General features: G+C 44.7%; 1 protein-coding gene and 1 pseudogene across 4 annotated transcripts in view; one reads left to right on the top strand and one right to left on the bottom strand.

Moving 5' to 3' along the window:
• Positions 1-6,255: 6,255 nt before the first annotated feature.
• Positions 6,256-9,075, top strand: LOC106570143 (mediator of RNA polymerase II transcription subunit 30-like; annotated as a pseudogene).
• Positions 9,076-9,898: 823 nt separating this feature from the next.
• Positions 9,899-21,203, bottom strand: part of ext1c (exostoses (multiple) 1c) — a 101,427-nt gene continuing 90,122 nt past the window's right edge. For 3 of the 4 annotated variants that reach the window (XM_014141519.2, NM_001165318.1, XM_014141518.2), the window contains 10 exon segments: positions 18,700-18,793; positions 15,922-16,029; positions 14,336-14,455; positions 13,747-13,879; positions 12,895-13,013; positions 12,620-12,715; positions 12,229-12,315; positions 11,978-12,138; positions 11,378-11,603; positions 9,899-10,545 (listed from right to left, as the gene is read on the bottom strand). In XM_014141519.2, coding sequence (XP_013996994.1) covers positions 10,357-10,545; positions 11,378-11,603; positions 11,978-12,138; positions 12,229-12,315; positions 12,620-12,715; positions 12,895-13,013; positions 13,747-13,879; positions 14,336-14,455; positions 15,922-16,029; positions 18,700-18,793 — 1,333 coding nt within the window. In that variant the 3' untranslated portion in view covers positions 9,899-10,356. 4 annotated transcript variants of the gene reach the window in all.

Raw genomic sequence — 21,203 nt, 5'->3', positions numbered from 1 at the left:
CCCTCTCCTCTCTATGCACATCCTCTCTCCTTGGCTTCTGAACTAGAGAAAGAGAGATCAATATTATTATTTATTTATTTAACCTTTCTTTAACTAGGCAAGTCAGTTAAAAAATCAATTCTTATTTTACAATGACGGCCTACCCCGGCCAAACCCTCCCCTAATAACCTGGACTACGCTGGGACAATTGTGCGCCGCCCTATGGGACTCCCGATCACGGCCGGTTGTGATACAGCCTGGGATCGAACCAGGGTCTGTAGTGACGCCTCTAGCACTGAGATGCAGTGCCTGAGACCGCTCCGGAACATAATTGATCAGATACATCATGAAACATTTACAAATAAACATTTCAGGTTTAAATGCAGTTATTAATGTTAACACACACTGACGAATCAGTCTTAACCTACGATGACGTTGCAATTGCAGATATTGGCCTCCCCTTAAAGACCAAGGTAACTGATGACCTGCCCTGCGGGTACTAAGTGGTCATCATCCAACCCTGCATATAATAAGTAGGCCTAGTCGAGTTACCTTACCTGCTCTTAAACTTGTAGCTATGTTGTAGAGTAATTAAATAGCATGCTGCGACATCACATTAGACACTATTTGACCATGTGGAGCTGTGGGGTAAGCAGTGGGGTCAAGCCCAACACTTACAAACCCTCCACTGCATGCCCTGTGGCTCTCCAGGAACAGGGTTGGTGACCAATGCCCTACATTGCCATGACAGGTCAGGAAAGCCTGATCCCTACTAACCCTAGTATAGTCAGGCCTATTATAACTAATAGTACAGATAGAGTCTGTTGTTATTGTGGGGTTGGCCATTAGACCACATAAATGCAGTGTTGATCTGGGCCTGGTCCATTGGCACTAATCCCTGAAACCCAAATAAACCATAGCCCTTAGAAACGTGTTGTGTAGATCTAGAAGTATTGTATAGGTGTAAGCAATTTGCTGGTGGCTCCATCTTAACCTCTGATAGGCCAGGTGGGATTAAGGAAATGCCCTATGGTGGTTTGTTGTTTTTGTATTTTAAATTGGTTTTGGTAAACAATGTTTGTTAGGTCTCAAAGCAACCTTGTTGAAAACATTTTTTAAAACCTTGGTGAAAAATTTAAAAAAACCTTGTTGAATCTCTGATATTGACTCTGGAAGACACTGCAATATAGTTACAGGCTGGTAGCTAGGTACATGTGCAGGTAAATGTAATATAAAACCACTTCTAACACCATAAATATGCATGTAGCCTGCAACACAGTCAAGAGATATGGCTCATTAGAAATGGGTATAGATAGATAGCTACTTAGCTACTTTGCAACAAAAAATATTTAATACAATTTAAACTGATTGCGATGCACACGGGTTCTATTCACAAAACGATCTGCTGGCGATTGTTTAGCTAACACTAGCTAGCTAGCTACAAATAACTAGATGGGTGAGTATGAAAAAAACGTAAACAAATTGTTAGGACCAATGAGAGTAGAGCTACTGAGTTCAGACGTCTCACACACACACATATCCATATATGGCATTGCTTAGGCAGCCATATTGGAATTCTGAGTTGGATGATCGTATAAAATCGATTTTTCACAGTTGGAGCTCGTTTTCCGAGTTCCCAGTTGTTTTGAACGCGGCAAGTGTGTTGACTCTAAACACATTTAGAAATAAACCAGACACGTAGCTACAATAAATCACAGGTGATAATATTGAAAAGACACCACTTTACACCTTAAATAGATGTGTTTTTATTTCATTTGCTTCATAGTATTTCATTAATTATTTAGCAAGCCAACGTTAACTAACTTAGCTAGCTATGTAACAGTATGGCTAACAAACAATAACATTCACTCAACTTGGTTTATTTAGCTAATTCAACGCTATCCAAGTCTAGACAGGCTTCCTGATTTTCTTTGGTATGTAACTGTAATTTACACAAGTAAACGCTAAATCAGACTTTAAGAAACATAACTCTGACTCTCGATCGGAACATTAACACTCATCGCTAGCAGTACGTTTTGGATGCATAATGACCTCATCTTTTATATCAGCGCATAGCCGTGGGAAGTAGGAGTGCTGAGGGTCCTGCAGCACCCCCTGAAAATTCTGAAAAAAAATCCATTGTCAGTAACATTGCAAAACATGTCCATATTACGCCAGCTACAAGTTATGGAAATAACTAGTTTACAGGATATTACAGTGAACTTTGACCTAATGTAATTACATTTTAACTCAGTAAATTTGAATGCTAAACATTTTGTCACATCTGCCGCTATTAGATCACTAATCCATTGTCATTAACATTGCAAAGCGTAACGTGTCCATATTATGCCAGCTGAAAGATGGCTACTTGTTACAAGATAACTACTTCAGTCAGAATCAGAATTTTTTTTAGAACAATGTGCCCGCTAAAGTACATGTCAATATACACTGCGCAAAAAAATAAAGGGAACACTTAAACAACACAATGTAACTCCAAGTCAATCACACTTCTGTGAAATCAAACTGTCCACTTAGGAAGCAACACTGATTGACAATAAATTTCACATGCTGTTGTGCAAATGGAATAGACAACAGGTGGAAATTATAGGCAATTAGCAAGACACCCCCAATAAAGGAGTGGTTCTGCAGGTGGGGACCACAGACCACTTCTCAGTTCCTATGCTTCCTGGCTGATGTTTTGGTCACTTTTGAATGCTGGCGGTGCTTTCACTCTAGTGGTAGCATGAGACGGAGTCTACAACCCACACAAGTGGCTCAGGTAGTGCAGCTCATCCAGGATGGCACATCAATGCGAGCTGTGGCAAGAAGGTTTGCTGTGTCTGTCAGCGTAGTGTCCAGAGCATGGAGGCGCTACCAGGAGACAGGCCAGTACATCAGGAGACGTGGAGGAGGCCGTAGGAGGGCAACAACCCAGCAGCAGGACCGCTACCTCCGCCTTTGTGCAAGGAGGAGCAGGAGAAGCACTGCCAGAGCCCTGCAAAATGACCTCCAGCAGGCCACAAATGTGCATGTGTCTGCTCAAACAGTCAGAAACAGACTCCATGAGGGTGGTATGAGGGCCCGACGTCCACAGGTGGGGGTTGTGCTTACAGTCCAACACCGTGCAGGACGTTTGGCATTTGACAGAGAACACCAAAATTACCATTGGCGCCCTGTGCTCTTCACAGATGAAAGCAGGTTCACACTGAGCACGTGACAGACGTGACAGAGTCTGGAGACGCCGTGGAGAACGTTCTGCTGCCTGCAACATCCTCCAGCATGACCGGTTTGGTGGTGGGTCAGTCATGGTGTGGGGTAGCATTTCTTTGGGGGGCCGCACAGCCCTCCATGTGCTCGCCAGAGGTAGCCTGACTGCCATTAGGTACCGAGATGAAATCCTCAGACCCCTTGTGAGACCATATGCTGGTGCGGTTGGCCCTGGGTTCCTCCTAATGCAAGACAATGCTAGACCTCATGTGGCTGGAGTGTGTCAGCAGTTCCTGCAATAGGAAGGCATTGATGCTATGGACTGGCCTGCCCGTTCCCCAGACCTGAATCCAATTAAGCACATCTGGGACATCATGTCTCACTCCATCCACCAACGCCATGTTGCACCACAGACTGTCCAGGAGTTGGCGGATGCTTTAGTCTAGGTCTGGGAGGAGATCCCACAGGAGACCATCCGCCACCTCATCAGGAGCATGCCCAGGCGTTGTAGGGAGGTCATACAGGCACGTGGAGGCCACACACTACTGAGCCTCATTTTGACTTGTTTTAAGGACATTACATCAAAGTTGGATCAGCCTGTAGTGTGGTTTTCCACTATAATTTTGAGTGTGACTCCAAATCCAGACCTCCATGGGTTGATAAATTGGATTTCCATTGATTATTTTTGTGTGATTTTGTTGTCAGCACATTCAACTATGTAAAGAAAAAAGTATTTAATAACATTATTTCTTTCATTCAGATCTAGGATGTGTTGTTTAAGTGTTCCCTTTATTTTTTTGAGCAGTATAGTTGTCACCTTCAGTATCCTTTTGTGTTTAAACACAAAGAGTTGCTTAATCAAGGTAACATTAACACCTCTCCTCTTTTGTTGGCACTGTTTCCATTTCTCCCTGTGTGTTTGGAGTAAATACATTTAAATAAATGATATAAAAACTTGGAACAGAGTTATGTCAACATATAATATGTTTATTATTGTTGTGAAATAATAAAAACAAATCTTAAAATTGACAAGATAAATTACTTATTTCACAAAGTGTGTTTTCATCTACGACTATACGCCATACATACTCTATGGGTCTGTGTCATTCTTGTTGAGCCCTTGTATTCTCTCTGAAGAGCTGTATGTGTTTCCTGGTATGTCATTACAGTCATCCAGCCTTGTAAAACACCTTGGAAGACAGATGTGCTTCAGATCCCACTGGCTCTTCTCCGTCACTCCTTGGATCCTGTTGTCAGTTGTTAAAGTTGACCTTCCACGGAGTTGCATTATTTTCCAGAGATCACGTACAGCCCAGAGATGATTGTCTCTTTTATACCATGGCAATAATTTAACACATTGGCCACTATGTGTTCAACATCCACTGACGTAGAGGAGAAGTTTACTAGATAGTTTGGTTACCACAGCAACTACTGAAGCTAACAGACTTGCTAGTTTAGCTAACCAAACAATCAGTCCTAGTTTGCTATTATGAAAATCGAATTCAACAATACCAATTCTGTTTTCAATTCGACTTTTACTTTCAAAAGCAGCTCAAACAATACATGTAAAAATGAACTAGCCGTTGAATTCTATCTCGCAAATATACCGTGCGTTATAGTGAAATAATGCAGGCTCTAGAATGCCCTTCAAGCCAATCAAAAAGGATTATTCAACAATGCCATGCTATAATAAAGCAATGAGGCTCGATGAGGTGTGGGATACGAAGCAACACGGAGTGCCTGGACACAGCCCTTAGTCTCGGTATATTGGCCATATATCACAAACCCTGGGGTGCCTTATTGCTATTATAAACTGGTTACCAATGTAACTAGAGGAATAAATATAAATGTTTTGTCATACCCGTTGTACAGTATACTGTCTGATATACCACGGCTGTCAGCCAATCAGCATTCAGGGCTCGAACCACCCAGTTTATAATATAGAATAACCATATAGAATTACACACCTGTGTGTAAACGGAAGAAGAACGTCACAAACGTGTTGTCACTGAAAAAAGACTGTCGGCTGCAACTGTTAAAACATTTTTAAATGCTAAGTCTATATTGTGCATTTGTGAGATTATTTAGATATGATATGAAAGTAGAAGGATTTATGTTTATAGAACTGTACCGCAATTGAGAATCGATTCATGTTTAGATGGAGTATTTGGCTGTTTTGGCTTCCAGAGCCAATTCGCCTTTAAACAGCACATGTAAGGTCCTTGGACCATAAGGAGTAACGTTAGCCTCCATTAGTCCAATATTGGGGTAGCTAGCATAACAAGGGCGCTGTTGTTATTTATATTTTAGTCATTTAGCAGACGCTCTTGTCCTTATATAGTAGTGAGTGCATACAGATTTATACTTTTTCCCTACCGGTCCCCCGTGGGAATTGAACCCACAGCCCTGGTGTTGCAGGCACCATTCTCTACCAACTGAGCCACACGAGTTAATGCTTCCCCAAATATCTTTAGCTTGGTTTCACAAATCTTTGGTTAGTTTAGTAAGCAGTATTAATTTGATTTTCATATTTGATAAAAGCTTCTTGTGCGAGTCCTCCTGAGTGGCGCAGCAGTCTAATACTGCTAGAGGCGTCACTACAGACCCGGGTTTGATCCCGGGCTGTATCACAACCAGCTGTGATCAGGAGTCCCGTAGGGTGGCGCACAATTGTCCCAGTTAGGGGAGGGTTTGGCCAGGGGGGGCTTTACTTGGTTCATCGCGTCTTAGCAACCCAGCCGGGTTCCTGCTGGCTGACTTCGGTCGTCAGGTGAATTGTGTTTCCTCCGACACATTGGTGAGGCTGGCTTCCGGGTTAAGCGGGTGGGTGTTAAGAAGCGTGGTTTGGCTGGTCATTTTTCGGAGGACACATTACTCGACCTTTGACTCCCGAGCCCATTAGGGAGTTGCAGCGATGAGACAACATCGAAAAAGGGGGTAAAATACACAAAAAAAACTTATTGTGCAACATTGCCTACAAGTGCTTGCTTACCTGTGAACTCCATTGTGCCACACCCCCTCTTGCCCTTTGACCTCCCTTCCCTCCCCTTTTCTTTCCCTACATCCCATATGGCTATACCCTTACTTCAGAAGGAGCTTGGTCTGGCTGTGATTCTCCCCCAGCAGCAGCAGTACCACCTGCCCCTAGGCTCCGGTTCAGGCCCCGTCCAGCTCCCTATGCCCCCTCAGAGAGAGATCTCCCGTGTTACTCTGTCGCATCGGCCAGGAGACCGTCCAGGACATCGTCACACACACTATGGAGATCTTCCAGACCACAAGAGCCACACAGGTAATATAATAGCGTGTTCACCAAAGGATGGACACATTAATTATATACACTATGCTTTGTTATATCATCTGTATTAATCCTTGTCTCATTTAAATGTCTGCTGTTAAGTTGACCACCATAAGTTGACCACCATTCTTTAATGAAGGTTCATTAAAGAATGATGTACTGAGTTGTGCTGTCTGTCAGTCTCATCAAGTGTTTCCCCATAGAGATTCAATATACAGTAATACTGTTTACAGTGTATATAGAATATAGTATTTAGCCTCATTCTGTGGTTGTCCCCCCTGTCTGTCAGCTGCCTAACGGGGTGACCCAGAGCCAGACTGTGTATCAAGACCGCATCGGGAAACTCCAGGAGCACCTGCATCAGCTGGCCCTGCTCTTCCGCAAGCCCCGCCTCCTCTATGAGCGCTGTGTGGAGATGACCTCTGACCTGCAGGAAGAACTCCCAGAGGTAGGGCTCAATAAAATTTCTGTCTATGTACAAAATCCCTCCATTACCCTTTCACTCCATTAACCCTATCCAAGCTGTACTGGGCTGGCTTGGTTAGGCATTCACCATATTTGCTGGAACCATGCTGGAATGGATCATGTCAAAATAAATGATCCTAGCCAGTACAGTACGATTCGGGTCAGCCCTCTAGTGTGAATCAAGCACGTTTGTCTTTCTGTCTATACACAAGCTCTACCTGCTTTTTTGTCTATCTGCGCCTTGTCACCTTTGACAATATTACTTGTCATGCAGTTGTTTTGACGTGTGTCAATGATGTGAGGAACTTAGTGTATAACGTGTCTTCTTTCTAGCTGGTGCCATACAATGAGGGAAAAAAGTATTTGATGCCCTGCTGATTTTGTACGTTTGCCCACTGACAAAGAAATGATCAGTCTATAATTTTAATGGTAGGTTTATTTGAACAGTGAGAGACAGAATAACAACAAAAAAATCCAGAAAAACGCATGTCAAAAATGTTATAAATTGATTTGCATTTTAATGAGGGAAATAAGTCTTTGACCCCTCTGCAAAACATGACTTAGTACTTGGTGGCAAAACCCTTGGTGGCAAAACCCATTAAGGTTTCGAGGCTGACGTTTGGCAACTTGAACCTTCTGCTCCCTCCACAGATTTTCTATGGGATTAAGGTCTGGAGACTGGCTACGCCACTCCAGGACCTTAATGTGCTTCTTCTTGAGCCACTCCTGTGTTGCCTTGGCCGTGTGTTTTGGGTTATTGTCATGCTGGAATACCCATCCACGACCCATTTTCAATGCCCTGGCTGAGGGAAGGAGGTTCTCACCCAAGATTTGACGGTACATGGCCCCATCCATCGTCCCTTTGTTGCGGTGAAGTTGTCCTGTCCCCTTAGCAGAAAAACACCCCCAAAGCATAATGTTTCCACCTCCATGTTTGACGGTGGGGATGGTGTTCTTGGGGTCATAGGCAGCATTCCTCCTCCTCCAAACATGGCGAGTTGAGTTGATGCCAAAGAGCTTAATTTTGGTCTCATCTGACCACAACACTTTCACCCAGTTGTCCTCTGAATCATTCAGATGTTCATTGGTAAACTTCAGACGGGCATGTACATGTGCTTTCTTGAGCAGGGGGACCTTGCGGGCGCTGCAGGATTTCAGTCCTTCACGGCGTAGTGTGTTACCAATTGTTTTCTTGGTGACTATGGTCCCAGCTGCCTTGAGATCATTAACAAGATCCTCCCGTGTAGTTCTGGGCTGATTCCTCACCGTTCTCATGATCATTGCAATTCCACGAGGTGAGCTCTTGCATGGAGCCCCAGGCCGAGGGAGATTGACAGTTCTTCTGTCTTTCTTCCATTTGCGAATAATCGCACCAACTGTTGTCACCTTCTCACCAAGCTGCTTGGCGATGGTCTTGTAGCCCATTCCAGCCTTGTGTAGGTCTACAATCTTGTCCCTGACATCCTTGGAGAGATCTTTGGTCTTGGCAATGGTGGAGAGTTTGGAATCTGATTGATTGCTTCTGTAGACAGGTGTCTTTTATACAGGTAACAAGCTGAGATTAGGAGCACTCCCTTTAAGAGTGTGCTCCTAATCTCAGCTCGTTACCTGTATAAAAGACACCTGGGAGCCAGAAATCTTTCTGATTGAGAGGGGGTCAAATACTTATTTCCCTCATTAAAATGCAAATCAATTTCTAACATTTTTGACATGCGTTTTTCTGGAATTTTTGTTGTTATTCTGTCTCTCACTGTTCAAATAAACCTACCATTAAAATTATAGACTGATCATTTCTTTGTCAGTGGGCAAACGTACAAAATCAGCAGGGGATCAAATACTTTTTTCCCTCACTGTATGTAGGAGAGGAGATGGAGCCCTGCGATCCAGGTAAACCAGGAGAGACTAGAAGTGCTGGAGGTTTGTGACGGGTCCACTCCTCCTCTATGTCACTGATTTCAATATTGTTTGTTGGATGACAACCAATAGTTAGTACATTTCCTTGATTCAAATTGGGTTCTGTGTGTCATGGTCCCACCCACAGAAGGCAAGGCAGAAGAACCAGGAGATTAAGATTCTGGACCAGATGAGAAACGTGCGACGTCAACGCCTTGCTGACACTCAGGAAATAACACCACTGATGACCTCACCCCCTCCCGCCAACCCTCTCTCACTGCACTTCACAATGCCCTCCCACTAGGGGCCATGATTTTTTCCTGACCCAGAAAACTCTAGGCCCTAGTACTTCCAACCATTGTTGTTCTGGTGTGAGATAGGCCGCTGGAAGCTTTGGGTGATCTACCTTTACAGTGTGGTACTTTCACAGACATTGAATGAACAGAGTTTACTTATCTTCTTTTTTTTTTTAACTACATACGTTTTCCTCAGCCTTTTTTGGGGGGTGATAATCACTGACTCAGGACCAGCTAAATACATTTGAATTCAGTGTTATGAATTCCACTCAGCGCACAAGAGGCTGATCTAGTGTTGGTGCTTAATGTCTGCCCTTATTCTTTGTGTACCAACACTAGTGAGTGTCACCTGTGACCTGAGTTGAAGACAATGGGATCTCATCGCAAATTAGCCCATGGCAGCTATTTATCTCAGGTGTGCATGTGTGTGTGTGTGTGTGTGTGTGTGTGTGTGTGTGTGTGTGTGTGTCTTAGCATCATTAATGCGATTCGCTTTCTGAGTGCTGGGCAACACACCTGTTTACCTTAAGGGTTGAGAACCTTGCATGCCGACTGCTGAGGAGTCTATTTTTGCACACTGTGCAGGATCTCGAAGAAATCACAAGCAATAGGTTAGACTTTTTCTACAAAATAAATACATTGTAAAAACACAGACTTTGTGAGAAATGTTTGCTTTGCCTTTGATACTTTGAAGGGTCTGGTGAATGCAGTTGAAGTAATGCTTTGTGACGTCAAAAGTCTACATGCGAGTTGAATACCACCATTTGCACTTGGGAAATGATTTTATTGGTCTTACAGTTACGTGATGTGAAATGAATCAATTGCTTTACGACTGTCCCAACTCCCAGATGTACTGTAGAAATACGCCAGCTGCAGTGCACTGCACCAGCAACTGTCCGCTTGGCGCCTTCCTTCGATATGAAATACTGTTCCCCTCCATTCAGACTACAATGAGAGTGGTTGACATCTTCAACAAGTGTTCATTCACCCATCCATTACCAACGGAGAACCAATCACAAGGGACATTAGGCCTCCTCCATATTTTCCTCCTCAAATAGCCCATTGGCTCAGACTCCTGGAGGCGGAGTCTAGCTCTTCGCTTTAGGTCCCCTTTCTTCCTCTTTTATCATCAGATCAGTCCACCAGGGTCTGTCTGTCTGTCTACATTTAACCACCAGACCAGGACTCCACACTGTATTCCTCTATCCGTCTGTTGGTCCGTCAGGCATGTTCCAGGTCCTTGTACTTCTTGCGTAGGACAGACACCTGGTCCTTGAAGAGCAGGGGGTCCAGACGGAACTGGGAGTGGACCAGGGGCATGTAGCCGAACCAGCTGGCGAAGCTGTTCACACACTCTTGCCTCTGGGTAAAGTGCTCTGGGTTGGCCCATGGAGCACTCATCTTTGTACCCTAGGAGGAGATAGGAAAAGAGGATATGGAGGAGAGAGAGAGAGAAAGAGGGCGAGTTTGAAACCAAGGTCGTCGTACGCAAAGTGGCACATCACATCAATGTACAGACGGGATGAACAAATGGAATTATGGTTCTGTATACTGTGGGAATGTATACCGTAGATAATTACTGGCGACGTCATAACTCAATCTTATCTATAGGCTGATAAAGATATGTGGCTGATACGTATATTGCTGGTCAGAAAACTAGGGAACTGGTACAATTACGATGGCTAGTTGATCTCACTTCGGACACATAGGGTTGTTCAGAACTATTCTTATCTCCAGTCTGATAGAGTAGGAAGAAATAGCCTTCAGTCTGTGACGTACAGGCTGACATACACTGTCTGTCTGTCTTTCTGGGACAATCTCATCTTCACTAAAACAGACTGGAGTAAGGTATTGTCACGTTTAAAAAGAGTTGTCATTCTTATCAGCAACTGTCAATTATTGGCAGCAGACATTTCCAGGAAATGGTTTTGTTGAGGTTGTTCAACGGGCTGACTTTCAGCCAAGGTCATTTGAACATAAAGGTTTTCTCTTGATTAGTATTGTGTGTTCTCACTGCAATAACATTCAACTTTATTCTGTGCCTGAGAGTGCAGAAAAGGATTCAATTATTATTTTATAACAATGTATATTACTGATGTAACTCTGTCTAACCCTTGTTAAAAAGTGATTTAATTGTCTTTGTTTTGGACACCAATACAACTGTCATGCTTTGATATCGTTAAAAAACAACTCATAATGAACACTCATTGATCAGATTCACAATCTATGGGTGTGGCCTCACCTGTGGGCTGGGCAGCTCATTGGTCAGATTCACCGTTGATGGGTGTGGCCTCACCTGTGGGCTGGGAAGCTCCTTGTACTGTTTCCTCTGGGCCACTTTGATTGGCGGCAGGTGGGTGACGGCGGAAACCAGGAAGTTCATGAGGATGTCCTCACAGTTGGAGGTGCGGTCCACCAGCGCCCGCAGGGAAGGGGGCAGGTAGTGGGAGAACAGGTAGTGATAGTACCTAATGGAGAGGAAATGGAAGGTTGAGAGATAGCAAAGTGATCATTAAAGAGGGCAAAGAAATAGGTGATGTAGACAATGTATGTATCTACTTGTCAGATCTTGTTGGTTGGGGTATTGATATTGAACTGTACATGAAGCATGGTAATGCAAGGGCATTAAGGGACCCCATCTAGTAGTCACAGCTCATAGACCATCTGTTGAATGTTCTTAGTTTGTTTACTATGTTCTATTATGGATCAGTAGATCTACTGCTCAGCTGTACATGATGTTACAGTCATAGAAACAGAATGCATAGAAAGGGCTTGGAACCTCTAACCCTGGCAATTTGACCGGTTGACTTGAATGGGGAGGCCGATTCTATGGTTATAGCACCTGTGGTAGAAGGCTGCTCCTGTCAGAACGATGGAGTACTCGTTAGTCCACTTGGAGGTGTACCCCCACGCATTCTTCACTGGGTCCCAGAAGTGACTCCTGGGGGGGTAGCCCACGATGCGCTCAGGAAAACTCATCCACACCATGAAGGCAAAGTTCACCTGCAGGAAGAGTGAGTACAGTTAGATGGCTTAAGCGTGTGGATGTGTGTGTTTTCTACCACAGTGTGTTGTTGTATAGGAAGGTCATACCTCACTGGTCAGCAGGACTGTATCTTCATCCAGACTCAGCACTGCCTCTGTCTCTATGGCCACGTTGGGCAGGAAACGACTGCTCGTCTGCAGAGAGAGAGAGAGAGAGAGAGAGATGGTCATTTCCATTCCTTGTTAAGTTTGAATGTGGTTGGTTTGTGTGTTGGGAGAATGAAGGAATGACAGAGACACTGTCTGCTCCACTGAGGTCTGGTATGGGGAGAGAGAGGACGAGTCAATGACAAGCAGTGACAAAGGAAGGTTACTCCCATAGATTCACGGTCAGAGGGGGTGGCAGAGAGATAAACAGACAGAGAGAGGCAGACAGGAATGACAGTGTGTCATTCTGCCACTCGTGGCCTGGGTTTGGCGACTCGTCATTGTCACTCACCTTCCTCCTACCATCTGTCACAGTGAGGGGGACAGGCATGGGGGGCCATTTACTCCTGTGGGGCGGTGGTTTCTCACTGTTCCACAGGATGATGATCTAGAGGGGGAGGGAATAGAGTGTGACACAGTAAGCATAAAGGCTTGATGATCTGAAAGGGGGAGGGAATAGAGTGTGACACAATAAGCATAAGGGTTATTAGGCTTAATGAAGCAATGTAGAGCAGTCTGTTTGCTACCTATGACCTCTTATTCACCGACACGCTAAAACACCCTCACCTGTGAACAGTATTTGGACTTGGAGACCACCTGAAGCAGCTTCATGATTGGCTGAGACTGGGAGACCAATGGGGAGACGGCATGGATGATGGCGGTGAACTCTTGACCTGGACTGACCCCTGCAGGAAGGAATGAGGAGGGAGGAGAAGGTAAGGGAGAAGAATTTCTACTTTTACAAGGGTGTAATTGCAGACCGCAGTTAGGGGCGTTTTCTGATATTGGCAATTCTTGATGTGAAGTTATAACCATTGATGCTCGCCATTGGTCTGTGGCTGTATCATTGTAGCTAATCCAAACCCTAACCCTTCTGCTACCCGTAAGCTCTGTCTCCTAACGTGACAAGCTAAATTCACCTAACCTGCTATGTTACTTATCCTAACCTGCTATGTTACTTATCCTAACCTGCTATGTTACTTATCCTAACCTGCCAAGTTAGTTATCCTAACCTGCTATGTTACTTATCCTAACCTGCTATGTTACTTATCCTAACCTGCTATGTTACTTATCCTAACCTGCTATGTTACTTATCCTAACCTGCCAAGTTAGTTATCCTAACCTGCTATGTTACTTATCCTAACCTGCTATGTATCAGGGAACACCCACATCACGAAACGTCACTTTTACGATCTACCTTGCACAGTACAGCGTTGCATATACTGCATGAAAGCAGTAACATATTACTGAAGGAGACAAATATTAAATTTGCTTGGCGTACTAATTAGAAACTTTATGAAATGTATATTTTTGTTATATCAGAAGAGACCATATAGAGGATATATGGATGAGCCAGTCTAGTGAGGTAGGTATGAACTAGTCAGAACCGGTCCAGTCCAGTTTGGTGTGGTTTCTTACCTAGGCTCAGGTAATAGAAGGGGAAGTGGGCCAGGTGAGTGGAGTACTCTGGCAGGACCAGTAGGCCCCCTGGCAGGGCGTTCCACATGTACTTATTTCTGGAGACGTGAGAGAAAACCCGGTCCTTAATTATCTGAGAGAGAGAGAGCGAGAGATGACAAGGTGAGGCTTGAGGGGAGCTACGTATGTTAATCTGTTAGAATGCCCTGAAGTACCCATATGTTCAAACCATAATTATCTATGATCATATGGGCTGGCCAACTGTGTGTGTGTGTAAAACTGAAGTAATCACCTCAAGAATACAAATGCAGTTATCTGTTGCTTAAGTACATGCACTTCCTCACTTCGACCAGCTGGCGTCAGTATAAGAACAAAACATCCGATCAAATCCCATACAAATGAACGTGAGGTGAATCCATCGAACTCTCAGTTTCTGGGTCGTTCATTAGAGCACACTGCAGCAAAACATTTTGCAACAGAAAACTAAAAACAGGCATTTCTTATTGGACAAGGTCCAGATAGTCCTTTCCTGTTTCAGTACGTTTTCTCCCATTTGGTGCCTTATGACCCTACACTCCTTATCAACTACCTCCAGTGTGGTGAGGACTATCTTGTCCACGGAGGAGAAGTAGGCATCCCATAGCATCTGGGTCCGCTGCCTCAGAGCTAGGACTCGCTCATTTCCCACCGCATGCACTGTAGACGGGACCTGGGAGAGAGAGGAGGAGGAGGAGGAGGAAGGAGGGAGAGAGGGTAGAGGGTAGAGAGAGCGAGGGTGAGAGATAAAGGGAGAGCATAGCAGACAAGGTCAATCGTGTACTCAACAGGCTAAAACCATCAGAATGTTGCAGAACGAAATGTTCGTCGTAGAACGACACTGCTCTCTACACTGCCTGGTAAATGAATAGCAGTTTCTAACAGTATAATGTTCAATTTTTACCTGAAAGGTTGTAAACCCTTTGAACCACCTAAACAGCCCCTAACAGTTTATTTTCGACTCAACCCGCTCTGACAGTCAATAACCCGTACTATTGAGGAAGACAGGTCCGACACTAGTTACATTATTTCATCCCAGCCAGAGGAAAATCCACTAGAAATGGTATTATTTTGTCAGAGGGAGAGCTAGGGTTCAGGACAGGTGCCCAGCAGCTATCCTAGCTCACCTAGCTGGGTCTATAGTGCAGACTGCTTCCATCAGAGGTAGGACTCTTACTTCACACACGGTTTACCTGAAACCAACATTTCAGGCTAGTTATGTGATGACACTACGCTGTACTAGAGGAAAATAAAGGGGGGGGGGGTCGCACCATTGACACCAAATGAAAATAGCCCACACTCACCCCGTTCACTCTCCTAAACTAAATACCATGAATGTGTCAGCTAGCTAGAGAAGGAGGAAATATATATCCAGTTGACTCACCTAGCCTGTAAGCCTACACCAGGCGATTACTTTGGATAAAAACATCTGCTAAATGGCCATGTGATTTGATTATGATTAAATCAAGTTAGCCTAGCAGGGACGTCTGCATCTTCTACAGTGATGTTTAAAGGCCAGTCAGGTAGCCGGATGACTCCCCTAGAACCTAGTTTATAGCAGGTCTTCTAATGATTGGAACCTGAGGAAGCAAAGGGCCTCCCTCCTCCTTTCCCATCTCCTCCCTCTCACTCTCTCTCTCTCGCTCTTTCTCTCCTCTCATCTCTAGATCTGAAAGAGAGATTCACCTCTCAATGATATCCTGTCTCTCTGATGTGCTTGGCCTCGTTCAACCTCCCGTCACCAGCTTTATTCCCTCAAAACTCAATTTCCACATCCCTAACCCCGGGGCATGCATGCATGCGTGCGTGCGTGCGTGCATGCGTGTGTGTGTGTGTGTGTGTGTATGCTTGTGGGTGGTCAGAGTGTCTGAGGGATGGGAAAGAGTGTGTGTGCGTGTGCGCACATGCGAGCGTATGTGTGTGTCTGTGTGTGTGTATATGGGTGCACATTGCGGCCTAACGTTGTTCTGGGTCAAATCCATTTTGAATTTCAATTTCATAATTTGTCCTTTCCAAAATGTTATTTTTTCTCAGATCATTAGCTAGCTGGATGTCAGGTTATGTCCTGTATCAACTGGGTTCAAACAGTATTGATTCCAGGCCTGCTGTGAACGTGCGGGGCGTGCGTGTGCATGTTACCTGCAGTAGCAATCTCTCATCTCCTTCTATGACAGCCTGGTTCCACTGGATGACATCAGAGAAGGGCAGCTCCCAACCATTACTGAGCAACACTGGAACACACGCCGCCTAGATGGAGAGAGAGATAAAGAGCGAGCGAGTGGAAACAGAAGGAGAAAGACTGAGTCAGTGTGACAAGCGGACAAAGACAGGAAAACGGACAGGGTAATTGGTAATGCTACCGTTGTCCATGTGCTCTGCTTGTGGTAGACATTCAATAAAAAAATATATTGTCTAGATTTCCAGTCTTCGTCTCTGACACATAGCACCGTATACTAGCAGCTGGTACTTCAATAAGGCAGTCTGAGAAGATAATCAAATCAATGATGCAGTGTGTGTGTGTGAGACACTCTCTTGGGGAGGTTGCATGGGTCACAGCTACTATCTTGCCAGTCCCAGGAGCCCTTTGGGGCCCTAGAGAGAAAGAGACAAAACTTCTGCTGCGTCACTCACTCACTCACTCACTCACTCACACACACACCGATTTAACAAACTCCTAGTCTGCTAATTAAGTACACTCCACAGGGAGGATGGAGAGAGGGAGGGAGTAAGAGAGACATGGGGAGAGGAGGGGGGATAACAGTTTGATGTTGCCATATCCCCTTGTTTACTGACAGACAGGTTTTTGATGTTGTTCTACTTTTCTTTTTTCAGCTCTCTCCCTCTCTCTCTGCTGCGGTCCTGGCTGTTGGTTTTATTTCTTTTTCTAATTAAATCACAGGAGAGCAGCCAGAACCAGCTTCAGACTGAGATCAGATGACTTCCCCCTCTGGCGGTCTGAAGCTCCACTAGTTGCCTCACCAGAGACCGGCCCTCAGTCAGGCAGCCATGTAGACAACGCTAAGATACACTAGGCTACGCTCCAGGTAACAGGGTTGAGGCCTCCAGAGCTGACGTGAAGCCTGGGGCTCGCCTGAGCCACTTCCCCAGAGATGAGGTGCTTTGAGGTGGACTGACTAAGAAGTATTCCTCTGACTGCATCCCAGTGCAGCTCAAAAATGTGGGAATGTGTGTGTTGTTGTTTTTTGGTTGTTTGCATTGGGAGATGAAGAGAGGAGCATCAGGGGTAGTGTGTGTGTGTGTGTGTGTGTGTGTGTGTGTGTGTGTGTGTGTGTGTGTGTGTGTGTGTGTGTGTGTGTGTGTGTGTGTGTGTGTGTGTGTGTGTGTGTGTACTCAGGCATTTGTCCGTGTGCCCCCGCAGGAGTGTATGCACCGAGAGTTGGAACGCTGGCAGTAAGTTTCCTACCACACTGGTAATTGCACATTCTTTTGTGGGCTTGGGCTGGCACGAAGAGAAAAGGAGATCTTACAAATCTCAGACTGGCCTGAATGGAAAAGCAAAGGAGACAGAGGAAGAGAGGGAAGAGAAACAGAGGGAGAAGGAGGGAGAGAGCGGGGGAGTGAGTGCGGAGGAGGAGTGAGTTAGCTGTGTGAGAGTGAGCTTCCCTGCCAAGCCCTGCGTTCAGTGGATTTGCCCATTCAGCTCAGATCAGCAGTGTGGCAGGCTGGCAACCCTATGGAAGCTTCCGGACCATTGAGAGACTGAGAGAGAGAGAGAGATGGCCAGGGAACACAAGAGTCTGGGAGGTTTATTGGTAGGTAAAACCATGAGCACAGCTCCTTCACCAAAACATCAACATGGGTGGTAAATCCACACAGTCTGTCCAAGATTATCATATCATTTCTGATCCCTCCTGTCTCAGCCTCCAGTATTTATGCTGCAGTAGTTTATGTGTCGGGGGGCTAGGGTCAGTCTGTTACATCTGGAGTATTTCTCTTGTCTTATCCGGTGTCCTGTGTGAATTTAAATATGCTCTCTCTAATTCTCTCTTTCTCTCTTTCTGTCTTTCTCTCGGAGGACCTGAGCCCTAGGACCATGCCTCAGGACTACCTGGTATGATGACTCCTTGCTGTCCCCAGTCCACCTGGCCGTGCTGCTGCTCCAGCTTCAACTGTTCTGCCTGCGGCTATGGAACCCTGACCTGTTCACCGGACGTGCTTGTTGCACCCTCGACAACTACTATGATTATTATTATTTGACCATGCTGGTCATTTATGAACATTTTAACATCTTGACCATGTTCTGTTATAATATCCACCCTGCACAGCCAGAAGAGGACTGGCCACCCCTCATAGCCTGGTTCCTCTCTAGGTTTCTTCCTAGGTTTTTGGCCTTTCTAGGGAGTTTTTCCTAGGGAGTTTTTCCTAGCCACCGTGCTTCTTTCACATGCTTTGCTTGCTGTTTGGGGTTTTAGGCTGGGTTTCTGTACAGCACTTTGAGATATCAGCTGATGTACGAAGGGCTATATAAATAAATTTGATTTGATTTGATTAACTACATGGTTTATTGAAGCGGACTTTGATGAAAGGTAAACCCTTTCAATGTTCTAGTTTCCAAATATGATATTTATTTTTTTCTTATAGCAAATCAGCCAACACCACTATTAACCTTAAATTGTACACGTTAGTACAGCGCATAAGGATATTCATACGATAGTTGGGCAGAGCGTGGCTATGATACTAATAGTGTAACTGCTAACACAAAACGCGTCAATCCATAATCTTGATAGTTCAGAGGTGTATTCGTACTCGTAGCCTGGTCCCAGGAGTTGGTCATAGGAGTTGACAAGACAGCACAAACAGGTCACATATCTGGGACCAGGCTAGCGTATTGGGTGCAGTATTTGGCATTCTTCTAGGACCATGCTAGTGCATTGTGATCAGCATTTGGCATCCTACCTGTAAAGACTCTAGGAAGCGAAAGGAGCCCAGGCGACGACCCCGGGGAACCAGGCAGAAGGTGGAGTTGTGGAGCAGCTCCTGGTAATCAAACCTGAGAGGAGAGAGAGAGGAATTGAGAGTTGGTGTTGGAGGACAAAAAAATGCAGCCTTTACTTTTACAAAGGCTCAGTTTTTGACCATGGAGGTAGCAGTTCTTGCGTCAAAAGACTATTATGTTCGGGTCAAAGGGGGTCTTATTGACATTAGGCTTCTGTAAAGATGCCTACACAACAGTGTGTCTGGGCACAATTCATGCTGGGCGTTTAGACACAAGCACACACGCCCACACACAATATGGTTGGAATGACTAGACCGGTTATATAACAGAGTTCTGTGTTGCGTTAGAGAGTACAATAGAAAGACATAGCCACATCTTAGCTACACCATTATATTGCCACTGACCGCTGCATGAACTAGATGACTGTGTTGTGAAGAAGAAGAAAAAAACTCTCTATTGGTTAGACCCACACAGGGTCCACATCAACTTCTTTTGTTTCCATTTCAAAAAGTACAGTCAGTCACACGGAAAGACATTCTAGCCAATCCAACTGTAACGGCAACATTGAAAAAAATATATATATTTCACCTTTATTTAACCAAGTAGGCAAGTTGAGAACAAGTTCTCATTTACAATTGCGACCTGGCCAAGATAAAGATAAGATAAACATAACAGTACCCATATTCTGTGTACACATTCCTCTCAGGATTTGACATGAGGCTGTTGATAGACTGTTGGTAGAAAGCCATGCTAGAAAGCCATGCTAGAAAGCCATGCTAGAAAGGATCTGACACAAGTGGCAATATTGTCAACTAAGATGACCTAGTACATGAACTATTTATCTGTAGTTTGGTTTCTGTTAAGGTTAGTGGTTTGGGGTTATAATTGCATTGGTGGTCAAAAAGTGCTATATTTTGTCCTCTCTGGTATAGGCATATGGGGATGATAGCATTAGAATGGAATTCATGGCTTTTAATCAAATCAAATCCAACTGTATTTGACGTGCATTATGACGATTTGACACATTACAATGGGTTGCTTCATTCCAGCAACACATTTGCTCTCAATGTATGTTTACGCTTGTGGTCATTCTGGCATCTGATTGGATATCATTCCTACAGTGGTTTGGGTGTGAAAGGCCATGATTAGCTCAGGCACCAGCATCCCCTCTATTTGACGGTTGAGATGAGTGTGGTTTTGTGTTGTTAAATTAAGAACTGGTATGGGGACAGTTTTGTTGTTATGTATATAATAGAGATGGTTAAGGCTGTGGGTAGAGAGAACTGATCATAAATTAGTTGTTAAGGGTTTAAATGAACTGTTCAGGTTGTGATGGTTTTGGACAGAGCTGACCTGAAATCAGTGCATATCTGAGCAAAAGAAAGTCCTCCAGAGCTACTAAAAGAGCCCTATGTTCCCAACCATGTGTCAATCGAATGTGTGGAGAACATTCTGGTGCAAAATGGGTACCATGCAACACCCATTCCTTCAAAGTTCTGAGCTAGGTAGTTCAGGTGACCTCCCCGCTAGGGCTGGGACGATACCAGTATTGCGATACTCGTTAGTATCGTGGCAAGGAAACAAAACACGAAGGGGTTTTTAACTTCTGTAGGAAAACAGCACTAATGTTGGAAACAAACATCATTATGTTGTCTCCTGACCCCTCCTGTCTCAGCCTCCAGTATTTATGCTGTAGTAGTTTGTGTCGGGGGGCTAGGGTCAGTCTATTATATCTGGAGTATTTCTCCAGTGTCCTGTGTGAATTTAAGTATGCTCTCTCTAATTCTCTCTTTCTTTCTTTCTCTCGGGGGACCTGAGCCCTAGGACCATGCCTCAGGACTACATGGCATGATGACTCCTTGCTGTCCCCAGTACACCTGGCCGTGCTGCTGCTCCAGTTTCAACTGTTCTGCCTGCGGCTATGGAACCCTGACCTGTTCACCGGACGTGCTACCTGTTTTTAACTCTCTAGAGACAGCAGGAGTGGTAGAGATACTCTCAATGATCGGCTATGAAAAGCCAACTGACATTTACTCCTGAGGTGCTGACCTGTTGCACCCTCGACAACTACTGTGATTATTATTATTTGACCATGCCGGTCATTTATGAACATTTGAACATCTTGGTCATGTTCTGTTATAATCTCCACCCGGCACAGCCAGAAGAGGACTGGCCACCCCTCATAGCCTGGTTCCTCTCTAGGTTTCTTCCTAGGTTTTGGCCTTTCTAGGGAGTTTTTCCTAGCCACCGTGCTTCTACACCTGCATTGCTTGCTGTTTGGGGTTTTAGGCTGGGTTTCTGTACAGCACTTTGAGATATCAGCTGATGTAAGAAGGGCTATATAAATACATTTAAATACATTTGATTTGATTTTGTCATCCAGTCACATTGATTTATTCTCCAAGCTACTGTATAAAAGACACAATATTTACATGGAGCAGATTTTAAAAGGACCAAAGAGTTT

Source organism: Salmo salar, chromosome ssa14 (assembly GCF_905237065.1).
Source record: "Salmo salar chromosome ssa14, Ssal_v3.1, whole genome shotgun sequence".
Taxonomy (NCBI): domain Eukaryota; kingdom Metazoa; phylum Chordata; class Actinopteri; order Salmoniformes; family Salmonidae; genus Salmo; species Salmo salar.
Note: the sequence above shows the minus strand (reverse complement) of the source record. Positions and strands in the feature narration are given on the sequence as shown.